We start from the raw sequence: 20,114 nt of genomic DNA, 5'->3' as shown, positions 1-20,114 counted from the left end.
AGCCTGGGGGCAACATTAAGAGAGACTAGAGGGAAAAGTCTTCATTCTATCTTAATTACTTACCTCTCGGAGGACTCTTTAAACTGTAGAAGCTTTAGTTTCCCACATCTTAAAATTACCTTGGAGTAATTTAAAGGTCTGGGGAAATGTGTGTTGTGAGGCTCATATCTCCTGAGCCAGTTTTTTTTTTTTTAAAAAATAAACACTTAAATTATGAGGCAAGAAATACAAACGTAGTCCATTGTGATTGTTCCTGTTTCTTCTATCATTGCTCAATTCATCTAGTCTCTAAAGTCAGCAGATAGGGCTGTAGAACAGTTGGAATATTGAACTAGGCTACTGCATGAATTTTTATCTGCTTTCAAATCTCAACAATCTCGCACTATGGCAGAAAAAAAAAATCCCAGTTTTTCCCTACCTTACAGGACAGCTTCTGTTTTATGTATTTTTGAAGTCCTTATATGTCGCCAAAAAATCCCACACTTTATGAAAATAACACCAAGCCGGGCTGGCATAAATTTTTCTAATTGTCTAAATTTTATGCTGAAGATCTTAACTTAACTGATGAGCCAAATTGGCTTAATTATTTTAAATTGCTTCTATTTCACATTTTTATATGTATGTTATTTTGACTGTTCACCGCCCTGAGTCCTTCGGGAGAAGGGCGGTATAAAAATTAAATAAATAAATAATAAATAAATAATAAATAAATAAATAAATAAACAAACAAACAAGTTTATAAGCTGCTATGTGGCTATGGTTGTGTATCACTGTATGTGAAATATTATGTCTAGAGAGAAAAAACATATCTTAATGTGTATGATTCCTGCCTAGCTCTACATCTACACATCAATTTTTAACAAGAGCCATAAAATACAGAGGTGGTAGTGGCAGGATATATTCCAGCTTTATTATCTACTTTCATTGAGTTTAGAATGCCTTATATTTAAGTACTGATTTTGCTATTTTAATGAGATAATTTTTATAAAGGTATCAGCCTGATTGGAAACAAAAATCACACTGTAATTTAGTGCAGTACATTTTGTGAAACATACCAATTTTATTAATGAAGTAGATGGTCCATTCCTTGCCTGGATTTTAAAAAAAATTATGGTGGGAATCAAATCTCTTTAGAGCGCTGTATTTGACAAGTCTAATTTGATCATAGTGTCAAGTAATAGACCCATTGCAACCAAAACTCTGAGGCAAGTAGATTCCTCAAAGAATAGCTTTATTGGAAATATCAAATTGGCACATATCTGGTGAAAACCAACTCTGAAAGGTCCCGTGGTTTTCACCTAATTAAAAGTAAAAGATTTCCTTTCAACCCCAAATAATCATTCACATGGCCCAATCATGGCAGCGTCCTCTGGTCTGGCCAGGTGTGAAAATGTCTTTCGTTCCCAGGAGAAAGTATTTTATTATGACTATAGCACCCCAGCTATCTCTAATCCCCCCTTCCTATCCCATGCTCCAGTGTGGCAGCACTGAAGCCTCAAAATGGCTTCGGCCAGATCAGCTTCAGGGTTGACACATAGTTGACTTTTGACTTTTTTATATGTAGACCACCCACTTTATTCATCTCTAATTATAGATACTTTACCTTACAAAAGTTTATTTTTCTTTCTTTCTATAATTCTCTCATAGAGATATCAGAATTAGAGTTTTTCACAGAGCTTTGGAGGATTCTCAAAAAAGAATCCTACTTCAAAGAATGTTTAAATGGGTTTACAAATACTTGTATACTTACTCAAAGAACAGTAAAAACATAAACTTTAATAATTTTCAGTTGGGTTCTTATCGCTGCAGTTTATTTAAGCTGTTAAAGTAGAGGATAGTAATAAAAACAATTGCAACTATTACTGATCAATCTTTATATAGATCTATTTCAATCTGAATTTCATATTAATTCATGCTCTTTTGGATATTCTAACTGATGATTTTTCATTAGAAGCTACACCACAATGGATCTCCAGGGGTCCATGTTATCCTTCAGCATTGTTTTGGCTAACTGTATTCAGGGGAACACAAGTCCTTAGTTGACTGCTATTTTATGCTTTATCATTTAACTTAAGGGATGTTGAAAGAGATCTCGTGCTAGTTAAGAGCTATACTGTGTTAAATTGTGAGTTAAGAGTGATTTTCAGTGACACTGGTATCCTATAGTACTATATGCATGCAGAGTTTGCACTGCTTGTGGATAAGCTCCATGTTCCCCCATTAATTTCCAGGCCAGTATTAATGCAGAAGAAGGGATGCGGTGGCTCAGCAGCTAAGACACTGAGCTTGTTGATTGAAAGGTTGGCAGCTCAGCAGTTCGAATCCCTAGTGCTGCATGATGGGGTGAGCTCCTGTTACTTGACCCAGCTTCTGCTCCCTAGAGTTGGGAACAACTAGCACATATGTGCGAGGGGAACCTTTACCTTTACCTTTATTAATACAGAAGTTCACTCCATGAGTGAGATTTTGCAGTTCAAATCCTAGAGCCATTTTCTCATTGGTAGGAACTCTCCAGGTTTTTATTTTCCAAATCGGTGTATTTAAATTAAATGGGACAATTGACTTTGTAGCCCTCCCCAACAATGTTGGTCTGATGGAGGAAGTATTGGTTAACATATAAGCAATTCACAGCATTGTAAGAAGTCAGAATAATAGAGCATCTGTGTGGATTGCTTTACAAGGGTTTGAAGATAGTTTAGTTTAGTTTATTTGATTTGTATACCGCGAAGGACTCAGGGTGGTGAACAGCCAAACAATAAAATACATAAATATAAAAATTTAAAAACCAGATAAAATCAAATGATGCAAACACTGGCTGTGTAAATATCACCCTTCATTTTCCTTCTTTTTTAAGAAAGGCAGTGGGTACAGAGGTCCTGTATAAATGTTAAAATGGTTGAGGACAATCAAAGTAAACTTTAATTGAGGCAAGATGGAAAGTCTATTGCTTAGGTTATTGATACATAAACATCACAGTCTGTACCTTTGTGGGTAATTTTAGCGTAAATCTTGACTACAGGTAGTCCTCGACTTACAACAATTTATTTAATGACTGTACAAAGTTATATGACAGTTTTTTATACTTACAACCTTGCAGACTCTCCATTGTCATGTGATCAAAATTCGGTCACTTGACAATTGTCTTGTATTTATGACAGTTGCAATATCCCTGGGTCCTGTGAACATCTTTTGTGACCTTCTGACAAGCGAAGTCAATGGGGAAGCCAGATTCACTTAACAACCATTTCACTAATTTAACAACTGTGGCAAGAGAAGTTGTAAAATGGGGCAAAACACATTGAATCGTCGTCTCATTTAGCAACAGAATTTTGGGCTCAATTCAGTCGGGCTTCAGGCAGGGGTACAGCACAGAAACGGCATTGGTCGCGTTGGTTGATGATCTCTGGAGGGCTCGGGACAGGGGTTGCTCCTCTGTCCTGGTCCTATTAGATCTCTCAGCGGCTTTTGATACCATCGACCATGGTATCATGCTGCAGCGGTTGAGGGGGTTAGGAATTGGAGGCACCATGTTACGGTGGTTTTCCTCCTACCTCTCCGACTGCTCATAGTTTGTGTTGGCAGGGAGGCAGAGATCGACCTTGAGGCGCCTCGCTTGGGGGGGTGCCGCACGGGTCAGTCCTCTCGCCCCTTCTGTTCAACATTTATGTGAAGCCGCTGGGTGAGATCATCCGTGGTTTTGGGTGAGAGTCCACTAGTACGCTGATGACACCCAGCTGTACATCTCCACCCCAAACCACCCCAATGATGCCCTTGATGTGATGTCCTGCTGCCTGGAGGCCGTGCGGGTCTGGATGGGGAGAAATAGGCTCAAACTCAACCCTTCCAAGACTGAGTGACTGTGGCTTCCGGCATCCCGGTATAGTCAGCTGGTACCATTGCTGACTATTGGGGTGAATGTTTGCCCCCCACAGAGAGGGCTCGTAATCTGGGTGTCCTCCTGGACTCACAGCTGTCTTTAGAAGAGCATATGACGGCCGTAGCCAGGGGGGCTTTTTATCAGGTTCGCCTGATCCGCCAGTTGCATCCCTTTCTGGACCGGGACGCCTTGCACATGGTCACTCACGCCCTCGTCACCTCCCATCTGGACTACTGTAATGCTCTCTACATGGGGCTCCCCTTGAAGAGCACTCAGGGGCTCCAACTGGTCCAGAATGAGGCCGCGCGGGTGGTTATGGGTGCACCTTGTTACACCCATGTAACACTTCTCCTGCGCGAGCTGCACTGGCTCCAAGTGGTCTTCAGAGTGCAATTCAAGGTGTTGGTTACCACCTTTAAAGCGCTCCATGGCATAGGACCAGGGTATCTACGGGACCACCTTCTGCCACCAACAGCCTCCCACCGACCAGTTCGCTCCCACAGAGAGGGACTCCTCAGGGTACCGTCGGCCAAGTTATGTCGGCTGGCGAAACCCAGGAGGAGAGCCTTCTCTGTCGGAGCTCCTGCCCTTTGGAATGAATTGCCCCTGGACATTCGTAACATCTCTGACCTCCGGGTCTTCCACTGTGCCCTCAAGACCCTACTGTTCCGACAAGCGGGGCTGTCTAACTGAATGATTTTAAATTGGGTTTTAATTTTGAGTTTTAAAATTCGGCCAAAACTATTTAATGATTTTAATTAATTTTAACCATGATATCTGTATATTTATGTTTTAATTCTGGCTGTACACCGCCCCGAGTCCTTCGGGAGAAGGGCGGTATATAAATAAAATTATTATTATTATTATTATTATTATTATTATTATTATTATTATTATTATTATTATTATTATTATTAATTAGGGTCATAAGTCGAGGACTACCTATATTGAATACTTCGGGGTTCTTCACTCATTACCATTCCATATTCCATCACACCAGTGTAAAACAGCGTTAGGAAAGCTATATATATCATTTACACCTAAATCACTACTGTGTACTGGCCGTGCAGTTAATAGCTCTTGATGCACTAAATGTTCATGTCAGAGACTCCTAGAATTATTGCACAGAGTAGAAGCTCTTTAATCCTTTAGATAACTCTGGCAATGCCTAACAGGATTATTTCTTATTATAAGAAGTGACAAGTGTTTTATAGTCTAATTTATTTAGATTTAGTTTGTAAGATTCAGTATAAATAAATAGAATACTAATTGACTTAGCTAACTGGGCATGCCAAAATTTAACTGAGCACTTTGGAATCCTTTAATGCTATTCTGTTTACTTATAGTATTTTAAAAAGGTGCTCTCTTAGTTTCTACTAGCCAGAAACCTGGTCTTACCATGCATCAATGCATCAAAAATATGCATTTTAACTGATGAAACTGATAAATTATACAAAATAGGTTGTAATATTAGAAAAGTTTATGTTGGGATTGGAATAGCAGTTTTAAATTAAAATTGAGCTCTTCGGTATGAGGTTTTTTCAATAAGAGGATCTTTGGTTATTTATATAGACATCATGCATTGCGTTCAACTTCTAGTTGTGCCTTGTCAAATGCCGTTTGGGTTACTAACACATCCATTGTTCAGTTTTTAAATATTTTCACAGTAAAATGAAAGGGATTATCAATTTTCAAGGAGAAGCATTTTGCCACTTTAAACTATGAACTTTGGCAGGGAGGTGCATGATTGTTCAGTGCATACTGGCCTAGATTTAATTGTATTGAGCTGACTAATGTTTAAGTGAAACAAGTACAGCCTTTCTGACTTGGTTGCCATTCTGATATTTGGAGAGATATAAACTGTGGGGTACCCCATCAATCTGTAATGGAATTAGTTTCTTTTTTAAATTGTGCATTAATGAACTGATGGTAAGAGTAAGCAATGAGTGGCCGTGTAATGGAGCCCTGGTGGTGCAGTGGTTAGATGCAGTATTGCACGCTAACTCTGCCCACAGCCTGGAGTTCAATCTTGATGGGATTCAAGATTTACTCAGCCTTCCATCCTTCCAGTGGTTGGTAAAACGAGGACCCAGATTGTTGGGGAGCCACCCAGATAGTGCTATAAAGCACTGTGGGGAGGTATATAAATCTAAGTACTATTGTTATTTAGAATAGAATAGAATAGAATAGAATAGAATAGAATAGAATAGAATAGAATAGAATAGAATAGAATAGAATTCTTTATTGGTCAAGTGTGATTGGACACACAAGGAATTTGTGTGTCCAATGTATGCTGATTACATAAAATTATATAGGATAATTCAAAGTATATGAGATAATGAATCCTCTTAAAAGACAATTCCAAACAATAAGAATGGATAAGAATAGCAGTTCAATATAAATAAGCAAAAAGTTGATTAACATTGTCATAAAACATAAACTTCATAGGTATACTCATGGGTTCCTAACTGCATTTCTAGGTGTAGGAAATGGAAAACAATGTTAACTGTGGGAGGGAGGATATTCCTTAAGGAAGAAAGCTTAACATGATAAAATGGGCTCTTGGCACTCATGCTTCTCGGAGAAGTAGGTAGGAATACAAAATAGGATTCCGGCTGTTTGTAGCAAGGGTACCCAAACCTATTTCCAGACAATGGATAGATCTGAAATTTTGGGAGCATGCTGCGGATGCCCCCTGCCATATTGGCTTGAGTTTGCACATACATTCACAAAATGAGCTGCAAATAGGAGATCTTTCTTAGGACTTTCTACCACCCCATAATCACCACATGGCTTTCCTCTGTCTTTTATAGTAACATTTTCTTCAGCTCTGTTTCCTTTCAAAAGGCAGTAGACGGTGTCATTTCCATCCGCAGCCTTTTCCTTTCCTAACAAACATGTCTGCCCTTGGTCATCTTTCTTTTCATTTCACTTTTTCCCACTTTTCATTTCACTTTTTCCCCAAAAATGAAGATACTTTTGTTGAGTATAGGTGGTTAACCAGTGGTGAGTTGCTACCGGTTCGCCCCAGATCGGGGAAACCAGTAGTGGTGGGTGCGGGAGGTTCCACCTATCCGTCCGGACACTTCTACGCATGCGCAGAAGTGTCACGCACGTACACGAGCGAACAGGTAGCAACGGGTTTTGAAACCCGCCCCTGTGGTTAATCCTTGACGACGTTTAAAAAAAAAAAGGCTTTATAAGAAGTGGGTCAGAAAGGGGATCACAAGAGGCTACGTATCACAAGAGGCTATGGGGACCAACGAAAAGATGTCTGGAAAAATTTACTAGTGTAGATTTTGTTAATTTGCTTTTTTGATAAGTAACTGCATTTTGAATGATAATATTTCAGAATCATTGGGGGAGATCAAATCTACTTAATATAGATATTTGTTTCCCATTACATTTTATTTTTAGGATATTTTCCATCACCTTGATCAACACAATCAGTAAATATTGGCATCGAATCCTTGCACTGTAACAAAAACTGCTTTATATACTTTATAACGTGGTGCGTTTTGCCATCACTTATGTAAATGCTGGAAATGGCCATGAAAAGAAATACAATGCAGAAATTCTGCACAATTTTAGTTTGATGACATTAAATTTAATAGCACTTTACTAATTTTGGTTAGTATAGTAAGGTAATACACAGCTAAAAGCAGTGTGGAAGACATATTTTGCATAAAACGTGTTGGAATCAGTGGCCTATACTGATAATACAGTAGTCCTTGACTTACAACCAGTTGCCTAACAACTGTTCAAAGTTACACCCAACCTCCCCACCACTATTTATGACTCATTTTTGGAGTCACAAGGGCCATACACTTTCACCTTTGGTCATGTGATTGCATTTTGGGAGCTTAGAAAATGACTAACCTTTATGGCTGTTTGCAGTGTCCTGCAGTTATATGACCACAATTTGCAAGGTTTTTTTATGGGTTTTCGATGTTTACTTCCAGTTTCTGGCAAAAAAAATGCCCTTTGGGGAAAATGGATTTGCTTAACAATTACTTAATGACTATGACGTTCACTTAATGACCATCATTAAAATGTAGTTGTAACTTTGAATCTAGACATGTGATGTCTTGACTTATGACCATAATTCCAGGCTCTATTACGGTAGTAAATCAAGGACTACTTGTACTTTTATAAATAATAGCTTTGATTCTTAGAGCTTTAGCAGAACTTTCAACTGCATAATATTTGTTTTGAAATAGTTGCCTTATGTGGTGTAATAGACTACATTCAAGCACGGACAAGCTGGATGGGGATATGTTTTGTTCCCTCATAAGAAAGAAGAAAGAAGCCTCTGAATATGTTTCCAAATTTTGTGTTGTCCAAACAAAGGCAGTGAAAGATGAGGGGAAGATATGAGTACCCAACCTCTTCTACATCTAATCCTGGTGGAACTCTTTTATTAAATGAATCTAACTTGCAACTGCATTGAAACCAAAAACATAGCAGGGAGCAAGAATTAGATCAATAATATGAGCCATGGTGGCGCAGTGGTTAGAATGCAGTACTGCAAGCTACTTCTGCTGACTGCTGGCTGACTGCAATTTGGCAGTTCGAATCTCACCAGGTTCAAAGTTGACTCAGCCTCCCATCCTTCCCAGGTCAGTAAAATGAGGACTCAGATTGTTGGGGACAATATGCTGACTCTGTAAACCGCGTAGAGAGGGCTGTAAAGCACTGTGAAGCGGTATATAAGTCTAAATGCTATTGCTATTGCTATCTCGTCTAACAAGCTTCCCATCTCACAAGATTTCCATCAATGCTATACTGTAGGCTGTTTCTATAAAGCAATAGAGTAGATAATTAAATGTTATATTTTATTTAGTTCTAATTTGTACAGAGAGCATTTGAACATAAAACTGCATATGCTCTTTTATTTATGTCGTATGCTTTTGTCATAACTCTGCAATCATTTTCAAGTTGTGTCTTCATGTTGTATTAGGACAGGAATAATGTATCCGCTAGCCACGGACCACTGTTGGAAGGGCCAGAGACAGTAAGTGTGCCACTTGTATGTAGATGTGATTGAAGCACCATGGGCTGTTCACCTAAACTCAAGCTTTTAGTCTTCAGAAGCATGGTCCCCCCCCCCCCCCAATGTACTTTAAGAATGGCCTTGTGTGAGAATTCTTGATGCTGGCACAGTGGGATCCTGTATGCTTGAATTTAGTTTGAACATGAACAATTCTTGTTCAGTAGTGCACCGATTGATATATTTCACCATGCTAGCAATGCAGTTCTATGTATCGGCTGCAATGCTTCTGATCTGCACAGTTATGAAAGAAATTATGGCTGAATGCTGCATCAGGCACAACTGAGAAAAAGAGTGAATTGCACACATATTTCTAGCCATCTATTGTTATTGGGAATAATAATAATAATATCAAATTGAACATTAAATATTTAATAATAATAATAACAACAACAACAACAACAACAACAGCAGCAGAATCTTTTATCCAGATTTTGTTGAGTTGTGTTCAGAAGCCCCATGAAAAGATTATAATCCTTCATCAGTATTTTCGTTGGTGGTTTAACATCTGTGGATTGTTAAAATAAAGTATTAGACAGGCCTGCTTTAATTTAGATTAGTTTGGATTATGGCCCAGTATTTTCAATCAGGATATAATTCCTGCATGCTGCTTAGATTGCTTGCACCACAGACTGCCCTACTAAATATTTTCCAGTAAGCAGCTTTCTTACCAAAATCATTATATCACTTCAAGGATTTATTTTACTTTTTTTTTTTTTTTTTTTGGAGGAAGCACTTTTTATTTTATCCACCCTACCCATCTGGGCATAATATAGTTCAACTGAGCATATAGAGACTCAGTAACTAAGTTCTGATGACATTCTTAAGCAGAGTTGGTAATATGTGAGTATAAGTAGATTTTTTTTTTCATTTAAAATAGATGGTATGTGTGTTTAAATGCTCAGATTAATAGCTGTAAGCATGGCATTTGCATTTCTAGTTTGTGGGTTTTTTATTGTGTCTCTTGTTAAATGTGTACTTGAGTAATGACTGGGTTAGTTATTTTTTTGACAGTTATTCACATTGATAGAATGGAAGTATGAAAACATGCTAGCATATAGAAATAAATTTGTATAGAAACAATTGTTTTAAAGTTGTACTTGTTTCCAAAATATTGGATAAAGAGTAATACTATCTCAATGTTATATTGAAGCATATGTTAAAATTAAAATTTTTCATAATACCGGTAATATAGATAAGGTTTAGATTTTATCTATTTTTATCTAATACTGTGTATAGTTCCCACAAGTAGCTGCACAAGAGATCATCCATTTTAATTTGCTAATTTGGATTAGAAATAAATCATAGTATCTTGCACGAGAGCAGTCAATCTAGGTTTTGGGCATTTAACAGAATTGAATGACACTCTGATTCCCTGAGATATTATATGTGCAATTCAAATACAGATTCACACTTTAACTTTTCTAGTGATTAATAAGTAATCATATTTCAATTTGATTGTTCATCTTGTATAATATAATGTTAAGTTATTTTTAGTTCTCCATTTCATAAAACATAAGAAATATTCAGTTGTTTCCTACTTTTTATTGATTTTGTCACTATTATTTTACTGGATTTTGTTTTTAAGTAAACTTTATTTTGTTCCTTTTGTGCATTTTTATGAGAATCCTTTTTATAAACACACAACGTTTTGTTTGGTTAGTCTGTTCTTGTATGAGAATATTTTTTGACAACACAAAAAGGTATATAATAAGATCTGGTTTAATTATAATCAATACAAAATAGTGAAATAAAATTATAATGCATTTCTGATTAATGTGTTCTTAAAGACTTATTTGGTTTTATTTATTTGGTTTTACCCAACTGTTATTGTGAGGGGTGTATGAAAGTTTTTGCATTTCTTGACAAAGCAAGTATCCTTATAATGACTATTGCAGAATTTTCATTTGCATTACTACCAAATTATATGGAGTCTATACTATATTCAGAATGTAGTATAGACTCAGAATATTTAATGGGAAATGGTATTACTTTTCACATTATCAGTTGATTTTTCATTAGTAAAATAGCAGGAATAGTTCAGTATTTTTCTATTTAAAAGCATTTACAATATTAATATTTGTTTTAGTATATTTGGATTATAAAAATGCATTAATGAACAATTGGCTGTTTTTCACAATGAATGCTTGTTTTTGAAATAATTTCTCCTGATATTATATGTCATAAATATATCTATAGTTTTTCGTTTTAGAAACCATATTGTGTTCATTTATTTTTATTTATCCCATTTTACTAAGCTATCTATTTTCCATTTAATTTACTCATAAATAATTGAACATAAGAGAACAGATAGCTATAGATATGAGTTCATAGATACATTCATGATCCATATTGCTAGCATATGATATTAAAATATGGTATAATATCTCCTATTTGGGAGGGCAGGGTGGAGGGGAGAATAATTTTTAAAAAGAGAGCAAACAGCTTTCTGGTGAGCGGTCAAATTGTCATGGCACCATATAATTATTCTTGTGATAAGAAATATTGATCTTCTTAAATCTTTTCTAGGTAAGGATAGAGCTTTTGTTTCTTTTTTTAAAATGAAATTTCTAAATTTAATCATCTGATTAAATTTAAATGTTTGAAAGTGGACTTGAGGCCCATCACATTTGGCAGGGAGAGAAGTATAAATGATTGATTGATTTTTAATATACACAAACCTTTGATGTTTGATTGAAAGGGAAATAAGGATTTTACTCTACTGTATTAGTTTAGATGTGAATTCAACTAAATGGATGAAAGACCATCTCCAGTGTGAACACCATAACCCAAAGATCACTTAACTTCACATCATACATTAACAATGCCTGCTACCCTGAGATCAGTCTTATTTTAATTCTCCCAAACTTTTCTAATCCTTCGTCGGTATGATTCAACTACACAATCAGGGTGACTGCAAATTTTATTTTTATTTCCATGCCACCCTCAAAACTTGGTGTTTTTTTTTTTATCGTAGTAGACAATATCTGATCAAGCCCAGTTTTGACCATTTTGACTAATAGCAGGACTCCAAGATATGTAATAAGAAGGTCTTTCATGTTGTCTGGTGCATGAATCTCTTAAACTGAAAATGCCAGTGTTTGAACTAAGGCACCTTCTGCATGCAGGTTCCTTGAACTATAACCAGCAATGCCTAGTGGAGAGTCATTTTTTTTCATAAGCACGTGGGATTTGAATTTGGATCTCCTCATTCCTAGTCTAACAATGATACCTCACTAACTCTTTGAACATTGAATGTATGGTGTGACAAAGCTCAAATATTTAAATATATTCTATTTGATTATAATGAGCAAAAGTACCATACTGCATAAACGTGTACTGAGAATGAGATCCAACACAAATTTCACTAAGGAAAATCTACTATTTCTAACTGTGCTCCTAAACTTGTTCCTAAAAATCAATATCAGATATTTAGACTGTTTATCTTTCTTTATAACTAGGTTATGTGGGTATGCAACTTATGCCGGAAGCAACAAGAGATCCTAACTAAATCCGGAGCATGGTTTTTTGGGAGTGGCCCACAACAGCCATCCAGTCATGATGGTACACTGAGTGACACAGCTACTGGTGCTGGTTCAGAGTCTCCTAGAGAAAAGAAAGCTCGGCTTCAGGAACGGTCACGATCTCAAATACCCCTAAGCACAGCAGCCCCAACTTCACAAGAAATATCCTCTGGTGTGCAAGCAAACAGAAAGAAAGCCCCAGAAGTGTCACAACAAACGATGGGCCTGGAACAGAAACAAACTGCTTCGAGATCTAGAAGTGAACCCCCAAGAGAGAGGTAATATTGATGCTAATGGATTCTTCCTGAATAATCATTATGGGAAAACCACCACTATAAGATTAGGCAGTGTGGAGGGTTTATTGCAAATGAAGAAAGTTATCTGTCCTTTATCATGGAATAGAAGTTGATCGTCAATGGCTGAAGCGTCAATGGGAGAGGAGGAGAACTTTGAGGCTGCCTGTTCTGTCCCCATCTCACACACACACACAAACAGACAGCCGGTGGTTAAATAAACTGGCAGACAACCAATTCTTCCGCTAAGACACTTGGCAGCAACCCAGTAGCTGCTTGCCAAGAGCTTTTACTCAATAAACAAAATACCCACAGTCAAGAATTGTCCAGTTCGTAAAATAAATCCAAGGCCGATAATGTTGTTTCCAAAGATGCAATGTGACTCGATAGTAGTTAGTTTTGTCCGTCACAGAGTCTGAATGGCCACCTCACCCCCTTTTATACCCTGTGGGGTGTGGTCCAGTGACTCAGCCTAATCTCTGGCACGCCTTTTCTTCTGTTGCGCACGCTTATCTCTGCGATGCTGCCGAGGATCCAGCCAAGACTTATTACTCTCATCACTGTCCACCTGTGGCTGCGTGGACGTGCTTGGCCCTGGCCCTATCTCTTGCCCTTCGGCGGACACCGAAGGCATTGCCAGAGAGGAGGGTCCTGGAGAGGGAGGCCTTGCCAACTCCTCTCCTTCACTCTTGGATTCCTCTCCTGCCTATGACACAGGCTCAGGTAATGGAGCCACAACACTGCCTTCAACCGCTACTCTTGAACATACTCAGCAGACACTGAGGGACGAATTCCAGTTGCCTCTTCTACCAAATGAGAAGGGCGAGGGCAGAGAAGGCAAGCCTAGGAGAAATCAGAAGATCGAATAAAAGAGATTTCCCCCCCTCCCAAAATATACATGCACATGATCAACACAAGAGCTCACATTGGTTGACTTGGGAAAAATCCATGTTTTGAATAGAGGGGAAAAGCCACTGTACATCATGCTAATGTTGTCCTCCTACTCCTCTCCATAATGCATTCTTTCCTTTACATCTTTTCCCCAGTGATCATACATGGTGTGTTCTTGAAGCAATATATTGTAATGTGGTCATAGTGATTGCTTGTCTAGAGCATCTGCAGAGTGCATCCTAAGTGCTCCAGAGAGCCATGCCTGCATCTCAAACTGGCATTCAAATTGTCTTAACAATACAGGTAGTCTTTGACTTACAACCACAATTGAGGCCAAATTTTTGCTGCTAAGTGAGACAGCTGTTAAGTGAGTTTTGCCCTGTTCTATGACCTTGTTTGCCACAGTTGTTAAGTGAATCACTGCAGGTATTAAATTAATAACATGGTTGTTAAGTGAATCGGACTTCCCCATTGGCTTTGTTTGCCCGTAAAAGGGGGTCACATGATGACACTGCAACCATTGAAATATGAACTAATTGCCAAGTATCTGAATTTTGAGCATGTTACCATGGGGATGCTCCAACGGTCATAAGTTTGAAAAATGGTCATGTCTCTTTTTCAGTGCTGTTGAAACTTTGAACAGTCACTAAATGAACTATTGTAAGTTGAGAACTACCTGTAAGGCCAATTATGCACGTGATTATTTAAGACTTAATTAACAATATTTACATGTAGCCATTAATTATGTGTAATTAAGCAAGATGAAAAATGCACAAGATACACCAAAACCCTTAAAATCATTAAATGAAACCAGCTATCATAATACCCAGGCTAAAAGAAATAAAATCTGTTTTTTTTTTTACAAAAAAGATCTACTAGTGCCAGAAATAATAAAGTAAAAGTTATAGATAAATTATTTATAGGGAAAGAATTTTATAATCAGCTTTCTATTTGTTGCCACTCTGAAACAGGGATTTTGGAAATAGGGCCTTTAAAGACTGTTTAAAGGCGCAGGCAAATTTTAAAGGGGAGAAGAGAATCCTTCTGAAAACATGGTTCAAAAATATTTAGTTTTCAAAAATTAATAGTAGTATGTAAAATTTGGTCTAAGAATACCTTTGGAACAATAGTAGATCATAAATCATTAATGTGACATCATTATATTGGAACAATCTCTTTAGCAAGTTCATTATCATATTTTGAACTATTCCATTTTCCAGGTATTTTTTTTTTTTAATGTTCTAATATAAGGAACCACAATAATCCATATGAGAATTTTCCAACGTATGAATAACTTTAATTAAGATACCAGATAGCATATTTGCCTAATTAAAAGATTTTTAAGATTAATTTAAAAAACAGTATCACATAACTATTTTGGCAACTCTACCTTCTACAAAAGGGTAATTAAGGATGTTAGAAAATTAATTGTCCTGAACTGAACTGAATGTAATTTTATAACTATGCAGATGTATATCATGGGAGTCATTTAAAAAAAAAGGACCCAACGTTTTCTTCTGCATCAGCAAGAGTCAGAACTATGGCTGTATGAAAGTGGTAACAAATCTTGCTCCATTCCTCCAAATATTGTTGGGTTAAAAACCCTGGCCCACTAATGACCAAAACTTCATTAAGGATAGTAGTAAAGAAAATCCTGACTGAATATCATATTGTGCCTGGTCATATTGATTCTTTAGAACCCGTACACTTCTTAGAAGTGGGTCAGCTGGCCAGGAATTTAATGTTCTTTTCCAGCAAGGAAAGGAATGAGTTCCTAGAAGATCCAGTGGTTGCTTGGTGGAATTAGGAAAAAGGGAATTTCTATCTGAGTTATAATTAAACTCAGTCACACTGAAATAACACTGAAGATATTGTTCTAACTGACATTTCTTGCTTGAAGAAATACATCAAAACAGCATCAGTCTGCTGCAGACTAGCATTAATTTTCAGACAGGCATTAAGATAATTTTACACAAATAATTCAAACCTTTTATTTATTTTATTTATGCAGAATGCAGTGGAGTGTGCAGTTTTGGATGCTCCAGAATTTGTCTATGCAAGACCACTGTTGCATGGACTGCCCTGGTTCCAGTATTCTTCCAAGTGCAACTCACAATATTGGTTATCAGTTTTAAAGCCTACAAAGTGACTTGAAGGATCATCTGTCTTTGAGGGTTTCTGCCCATTCCACCAAATCTAACAGGATGGGCATACGTTTGGTCCCCTCTATGAAACAGTACCATTTTAAGGGACTAAGGAAGTGTGTCTCTCCCTGATATTCAGATGTCACCCTTTTGACCTGGTCTGGGACAACTTGCCGCAGCCAACTTGCCATGGCGAACTCACTGTGGTCAACTCTCCACGGGACAATTTGCTGTAGCCAACTTGTGGGACAACTCGCCATGGGACAATTCCATGTGAGATAACTCAATGCGATAAATATTATCCGCCACTGATTCTTCAATATTATTTTCATTTTTGTCCATTTCCACAAAAATAGAAAAAATCTCGAAGAAACAATGGCAGATAACATTTATTGCATTGAGTTATCCTGTGTGGAATTGTCCCACGGCAAATTGTCCCATGGTGAGTTGGCAGCAATGAGTTGTTTATGGCAAGTTGGCAATGGCAAGATGACCATGGCAAGCTGGCCACACCAAGTTGTCCCATTCCATCTTAGCCTTCCGGATAGCTGTTAAAATCTCCCTCTCCCCTGAGCATTGGGGGGAGGGGGCGGTGGCTAATATACATGTGTTTGTTATTATTGAATTGTTTTTGGCTTTTTTTGCAGCATAGGATTATTTTGATTGGTTGGTGGGGGATTTCATATTGGATGTATTGCTCTCTGCCCAGAGTTTGGTATTCAAGATGGGAGCTATATACAATTTCTAGATAAATAAATTTCTCTTCTTACCTCCTCATTATATCAGGAAGAAGATACCCATTGCTTTTGAGCAAAATGGAAAAGGAGGTGTGAAAGCTGAGCGCAAACGTATGCCAAAGTCTTCACTACAGCAGAGTGAAGGACAAACTGATGAAAAGGGAAGTAAAGAAAGGCGTGATGGGAGAAGATTAGAGAAAGGGAGGTCTCAAGACTACTCTGACTTCCCTCCCCATTTTGAGGAAGGGAAGATGGCTAATGAAGAAAAACAGAGGAAAGAGGATGAATATACCAGATATAGGAGCGATCCAAATCTTGCAAGGTACCCTGTGAAACCCCATCCTGAGGAGCAGCAGATGCGCATGCATGCAAAAGTTTCAAAAGTGCGGCATGAGAGAAGACACAGTGATGTTGCCTTGCCTCATACTGAAGTTGAGGAGCCTGAGGTGCCTGAGAATAACCTTGGAAAGCATTCACAGTTGCAAGGAACTCAGGATATAAAATCCCATGTGGATGCCCAGAGGACATATCCAATAGAAAGAACAGATGATGTCAGGATTTCCGTTTCTAGACAACTAATTTCTCATACCCCATCATCGCCCCGCCATAGCATGGTTCTTACAGAACATTTAGAATCCAAGAATCATGATTCCTTTAAAGCACAAACTCGCTTAGATCCCAGCTCTGCTATTCTCAGTCGGAAAGCAAAGCGAGAGAAAATAGAAACCATGCTAAGAAACGATTCCCTCAGTTCTGATCAGTCAGAATCAGTGCGACCCTCTCCCCCAAAACCTCATAGATCAAAGCGTGGTGGGAAAAAAAGGCAGATGTCCGTCAGCAGCTCTGAGGAAGAAGGAGCATCAACACCTGAATATACCAGCTGTGATGATGTAGAAATAGAAAGTGAAAGTGTCAGTGAAAAGGGTAAGTCTTCCTTTAAAAAAAAAGAAAAAAGAAAACAAAAAAATACTGTACAGGCCTGAACTGTGTATGTGTGTATGTATATATGCATATTCTCCATACACCATTTATTATATGGTTGTTATACCAGTGTTATTATGCTAATATGGTGAAGGTGTTCAAAGGGCAACTTTTTAAAATCTGAACTACTGCAAGCTCTTATGGATTGGGTTAAATCTTGGTAAGAGAATTATAGTTATTAAAATACTATTTATTTGATGGCCAGTGAAAATAAGCAGCAAGGACTACATACTTACTTAAGAGCCGCTGTGGCACAATGGTTAGAATGTAGTACTGCAGGCTATTTCTGCTACCTGCCGGCTGCCTGCAATTTGGCAGTTCGAATCTCACCGACTCAAGGTTGACTCAGTCTTCCATCCTTCCGAGGTTGATAAAAAGAGGACCCAGATTGTTGGGGGCAATATGCTGACTCTGTAAACCGCATAGAGGCTGTAAAGCACTGTAAAGTAGTATATAAGTCTAAGTGCTATTGCTATGCCTATTATATCTTTCTTCCTTTTCTTTGTTTTCCTCACCTCTTTTCTTCCCTGTCTTTTGTGTAGTTTGTATATTTAGATTCCATGCTCTTTTCTTCCTTTTCCCTCTAAAATTATGGCACTATGGACACTAAATTTATCTGTGAAAAAGCGTTGTTCATACTATGATGTGATTTGTACTTATTCCACATACACATTTAATATAAAACAGTGTTAAGGATGCTGAGAAAATTGAAATGCAATGTTTTTTTCCCCAGATCTCTAAGGGGCAAATGTTTTGGTTTTTTTTTTTTTTTTCATTTCACTATATGCTTACAGCAACTTGATTGTGGATTCTCCACCAGCTCTCTGTACCACCAGTTGCAATAGAACACTTTAATCACTACACCACACTGACTCTCCTTCCACTGATTAATATCAGACACCACACCCACCCACCTCCATACACACACACACACACACACACACACACGGTTGATTTTTTTCCTTCTTTATTTAGATAATTTATAAACTTTTTTTAACCTCAAGAGCATAAACAAAGAAGGGAAAACCCAAAGCTGCTTTTCTTTATTCTGCACACACACACAAAAAAAAAAAGCAGTCCAGTTTTCCATGTTAAAATTAGAAGATTGCCTAGACTTCTTGCAATGTTCAATCACATCTCAAAGCTTCATGATAGATTATTGACAAAGACTGCTGCCAAGTATAATGCATCTGGTTGGGACAGGCAAAATGAGAAAACCGGGTTAGGTCTTTATCTAAGTCAAAGAACAAGATGATGCTGTTCTGCTCTACCTAAAAGCACACTGAATTATTGTTCCTCCAAAAGAAAAATGATGTAGAATTTAAGACAATCTACAAAGAAGGATTAGAAATAGGAAGAAAATAGAAAGGATTAGAAAGGAAGAAAACCCACTTTTCTCTCTTACTATGTTTTCAGTATATCTAAGATGACTCTTTCTTTTTAATGGTACATTATTTGGGGACTGGGGGAACTCTACTCTGTTTTAGTATAAGAAACAAATTGGTGCTCTCTTCTCCAACAAGTTCTCATATTGTTGCTGGCAACCACCATTTCAGTCGATTGCCTCCTAGTAAGATTGGCCATGATAGTCCACCCCATTGGCACCCCGCCTCCTAGTAAGATTGGCCATGATAATCCACCCCCTGGCACCCCATGAGAAGCAAATGTGAAATTTCATATCTCTAACCATAGACTTAATTCAACAATCTGTACTACCTTGCTACATTGTTAACAGTTGTTAATTATTTTAATGGCCCATAAAGTAAAGGCCTTTTTGCAATGTATGCATTTATAAACTAATGTCCAAGGTGAGATCAAGTTCTAAGAAAATTTGTCCCCTGACTCAGTTCCAAAATCTATACCAACAGCAACTACTGAGCCTATAGGAAATAAACAAAGCTAAAATTGGCAGCTGTCTTTAATATAAAGGTAGTCCTCGACTTACAACAATTCAATTAGTGACCATTCAAAGTTTCAATGGCAGTGAAAAAAGTGACTGCAATCAGTCCTCCCTCTTACAACCAAGACAGCATCCCCTCAAACACCTGATCACAATTTGGATTCATGGCCATTGACGTGTATTTATGATGGTTGCAGTCTCCTGGAGTCATGAGATCACCATTTGTGACCTTCCAAGTCAACTTTCAAAGAGCATAGTCCATGGAGGAAGCTGGATTTTCTTAATGAACATGTGAGTCACTAACAACTGCAGTGATTTGCTTAACAACGTGGCAAAAAGGTTGTAAAATCAGGTCAACAGCTGCTTTACTTAGCAACGGATATTCTGATCCCAATAGTGGTGATAAGTGAGGACTACCTGTACATGCATGCACTTGTGTGTATAATGAAGGATTGTTGCAAGTTTTAGTTGCCTTTTCTTAGAAGAGAAAAGACATCTTAGAATCCTAGGCTTCCATCCATTCTTACCAGTAGCTAGTTTTCTGACTCAGCCATAAGATTGTAACATATATTGTTTGAAAGGTCAATCTGAGGAGCCTTTACATTATTGATTACACAACTAGTAAAATGATGAAAATAACATTTTCAAAAGGAAATTGAAAAGTATAAAATGCTGCCAATAACTGATGCAGGCAAAAAAGGCAATTGCCGCCTTCAA

General features: G+C 37.7%; 1 protein-coding gene across 3 annotated transcripts in view; it reads left to right on the top strand.

Moving 5' to 3' along the window:
• RIMS1 (regulating synaptic membrane exocytosis 1) overlaps positions 1-20,114 on the top strand; it is a 268,011-nt gene that overhangs the window by 135,378 nt on the left and 112,519 nt on the right. For all 3 annotated transcript variants that reach the window (XM_070954548.1, XM_070954532.1, XM_070954541.1), the window contains 2 exons: positions 12,389-12,729; positions 16,566-17,440. In XM_070954548.1, coding sequence (XP_070810649.1) covers positions 12,389-12,729; positions 16,566-17,440 — 1,216 coding nt within the window. The remainder of the gene's footprint in view (positions 1-12,388; positions 12,730-16,565; positions 17,441-20,114) is intronic.

The sequence above is a fragment of the Pituophis catenifer genome, unplaced genomic scaffold (assembly GCF_029215685.1).
Source record: "Pituophis catenifer annectens isolate HBS135680 unplaced genomic scaffold, rPitCat1.0.hap2 SCAF_1, whole genome shotgun sequence".
NCBI lineage: Eukaryota > Metazoa > Chordata > Lepidosauria > Squamata > Colubridae > Pituophis > Pituophis catenifer.
Note: the sequence above shows the minus strand (reverse complement) of the source record. Positions and strands in the feature narration are given on the sequence as shown.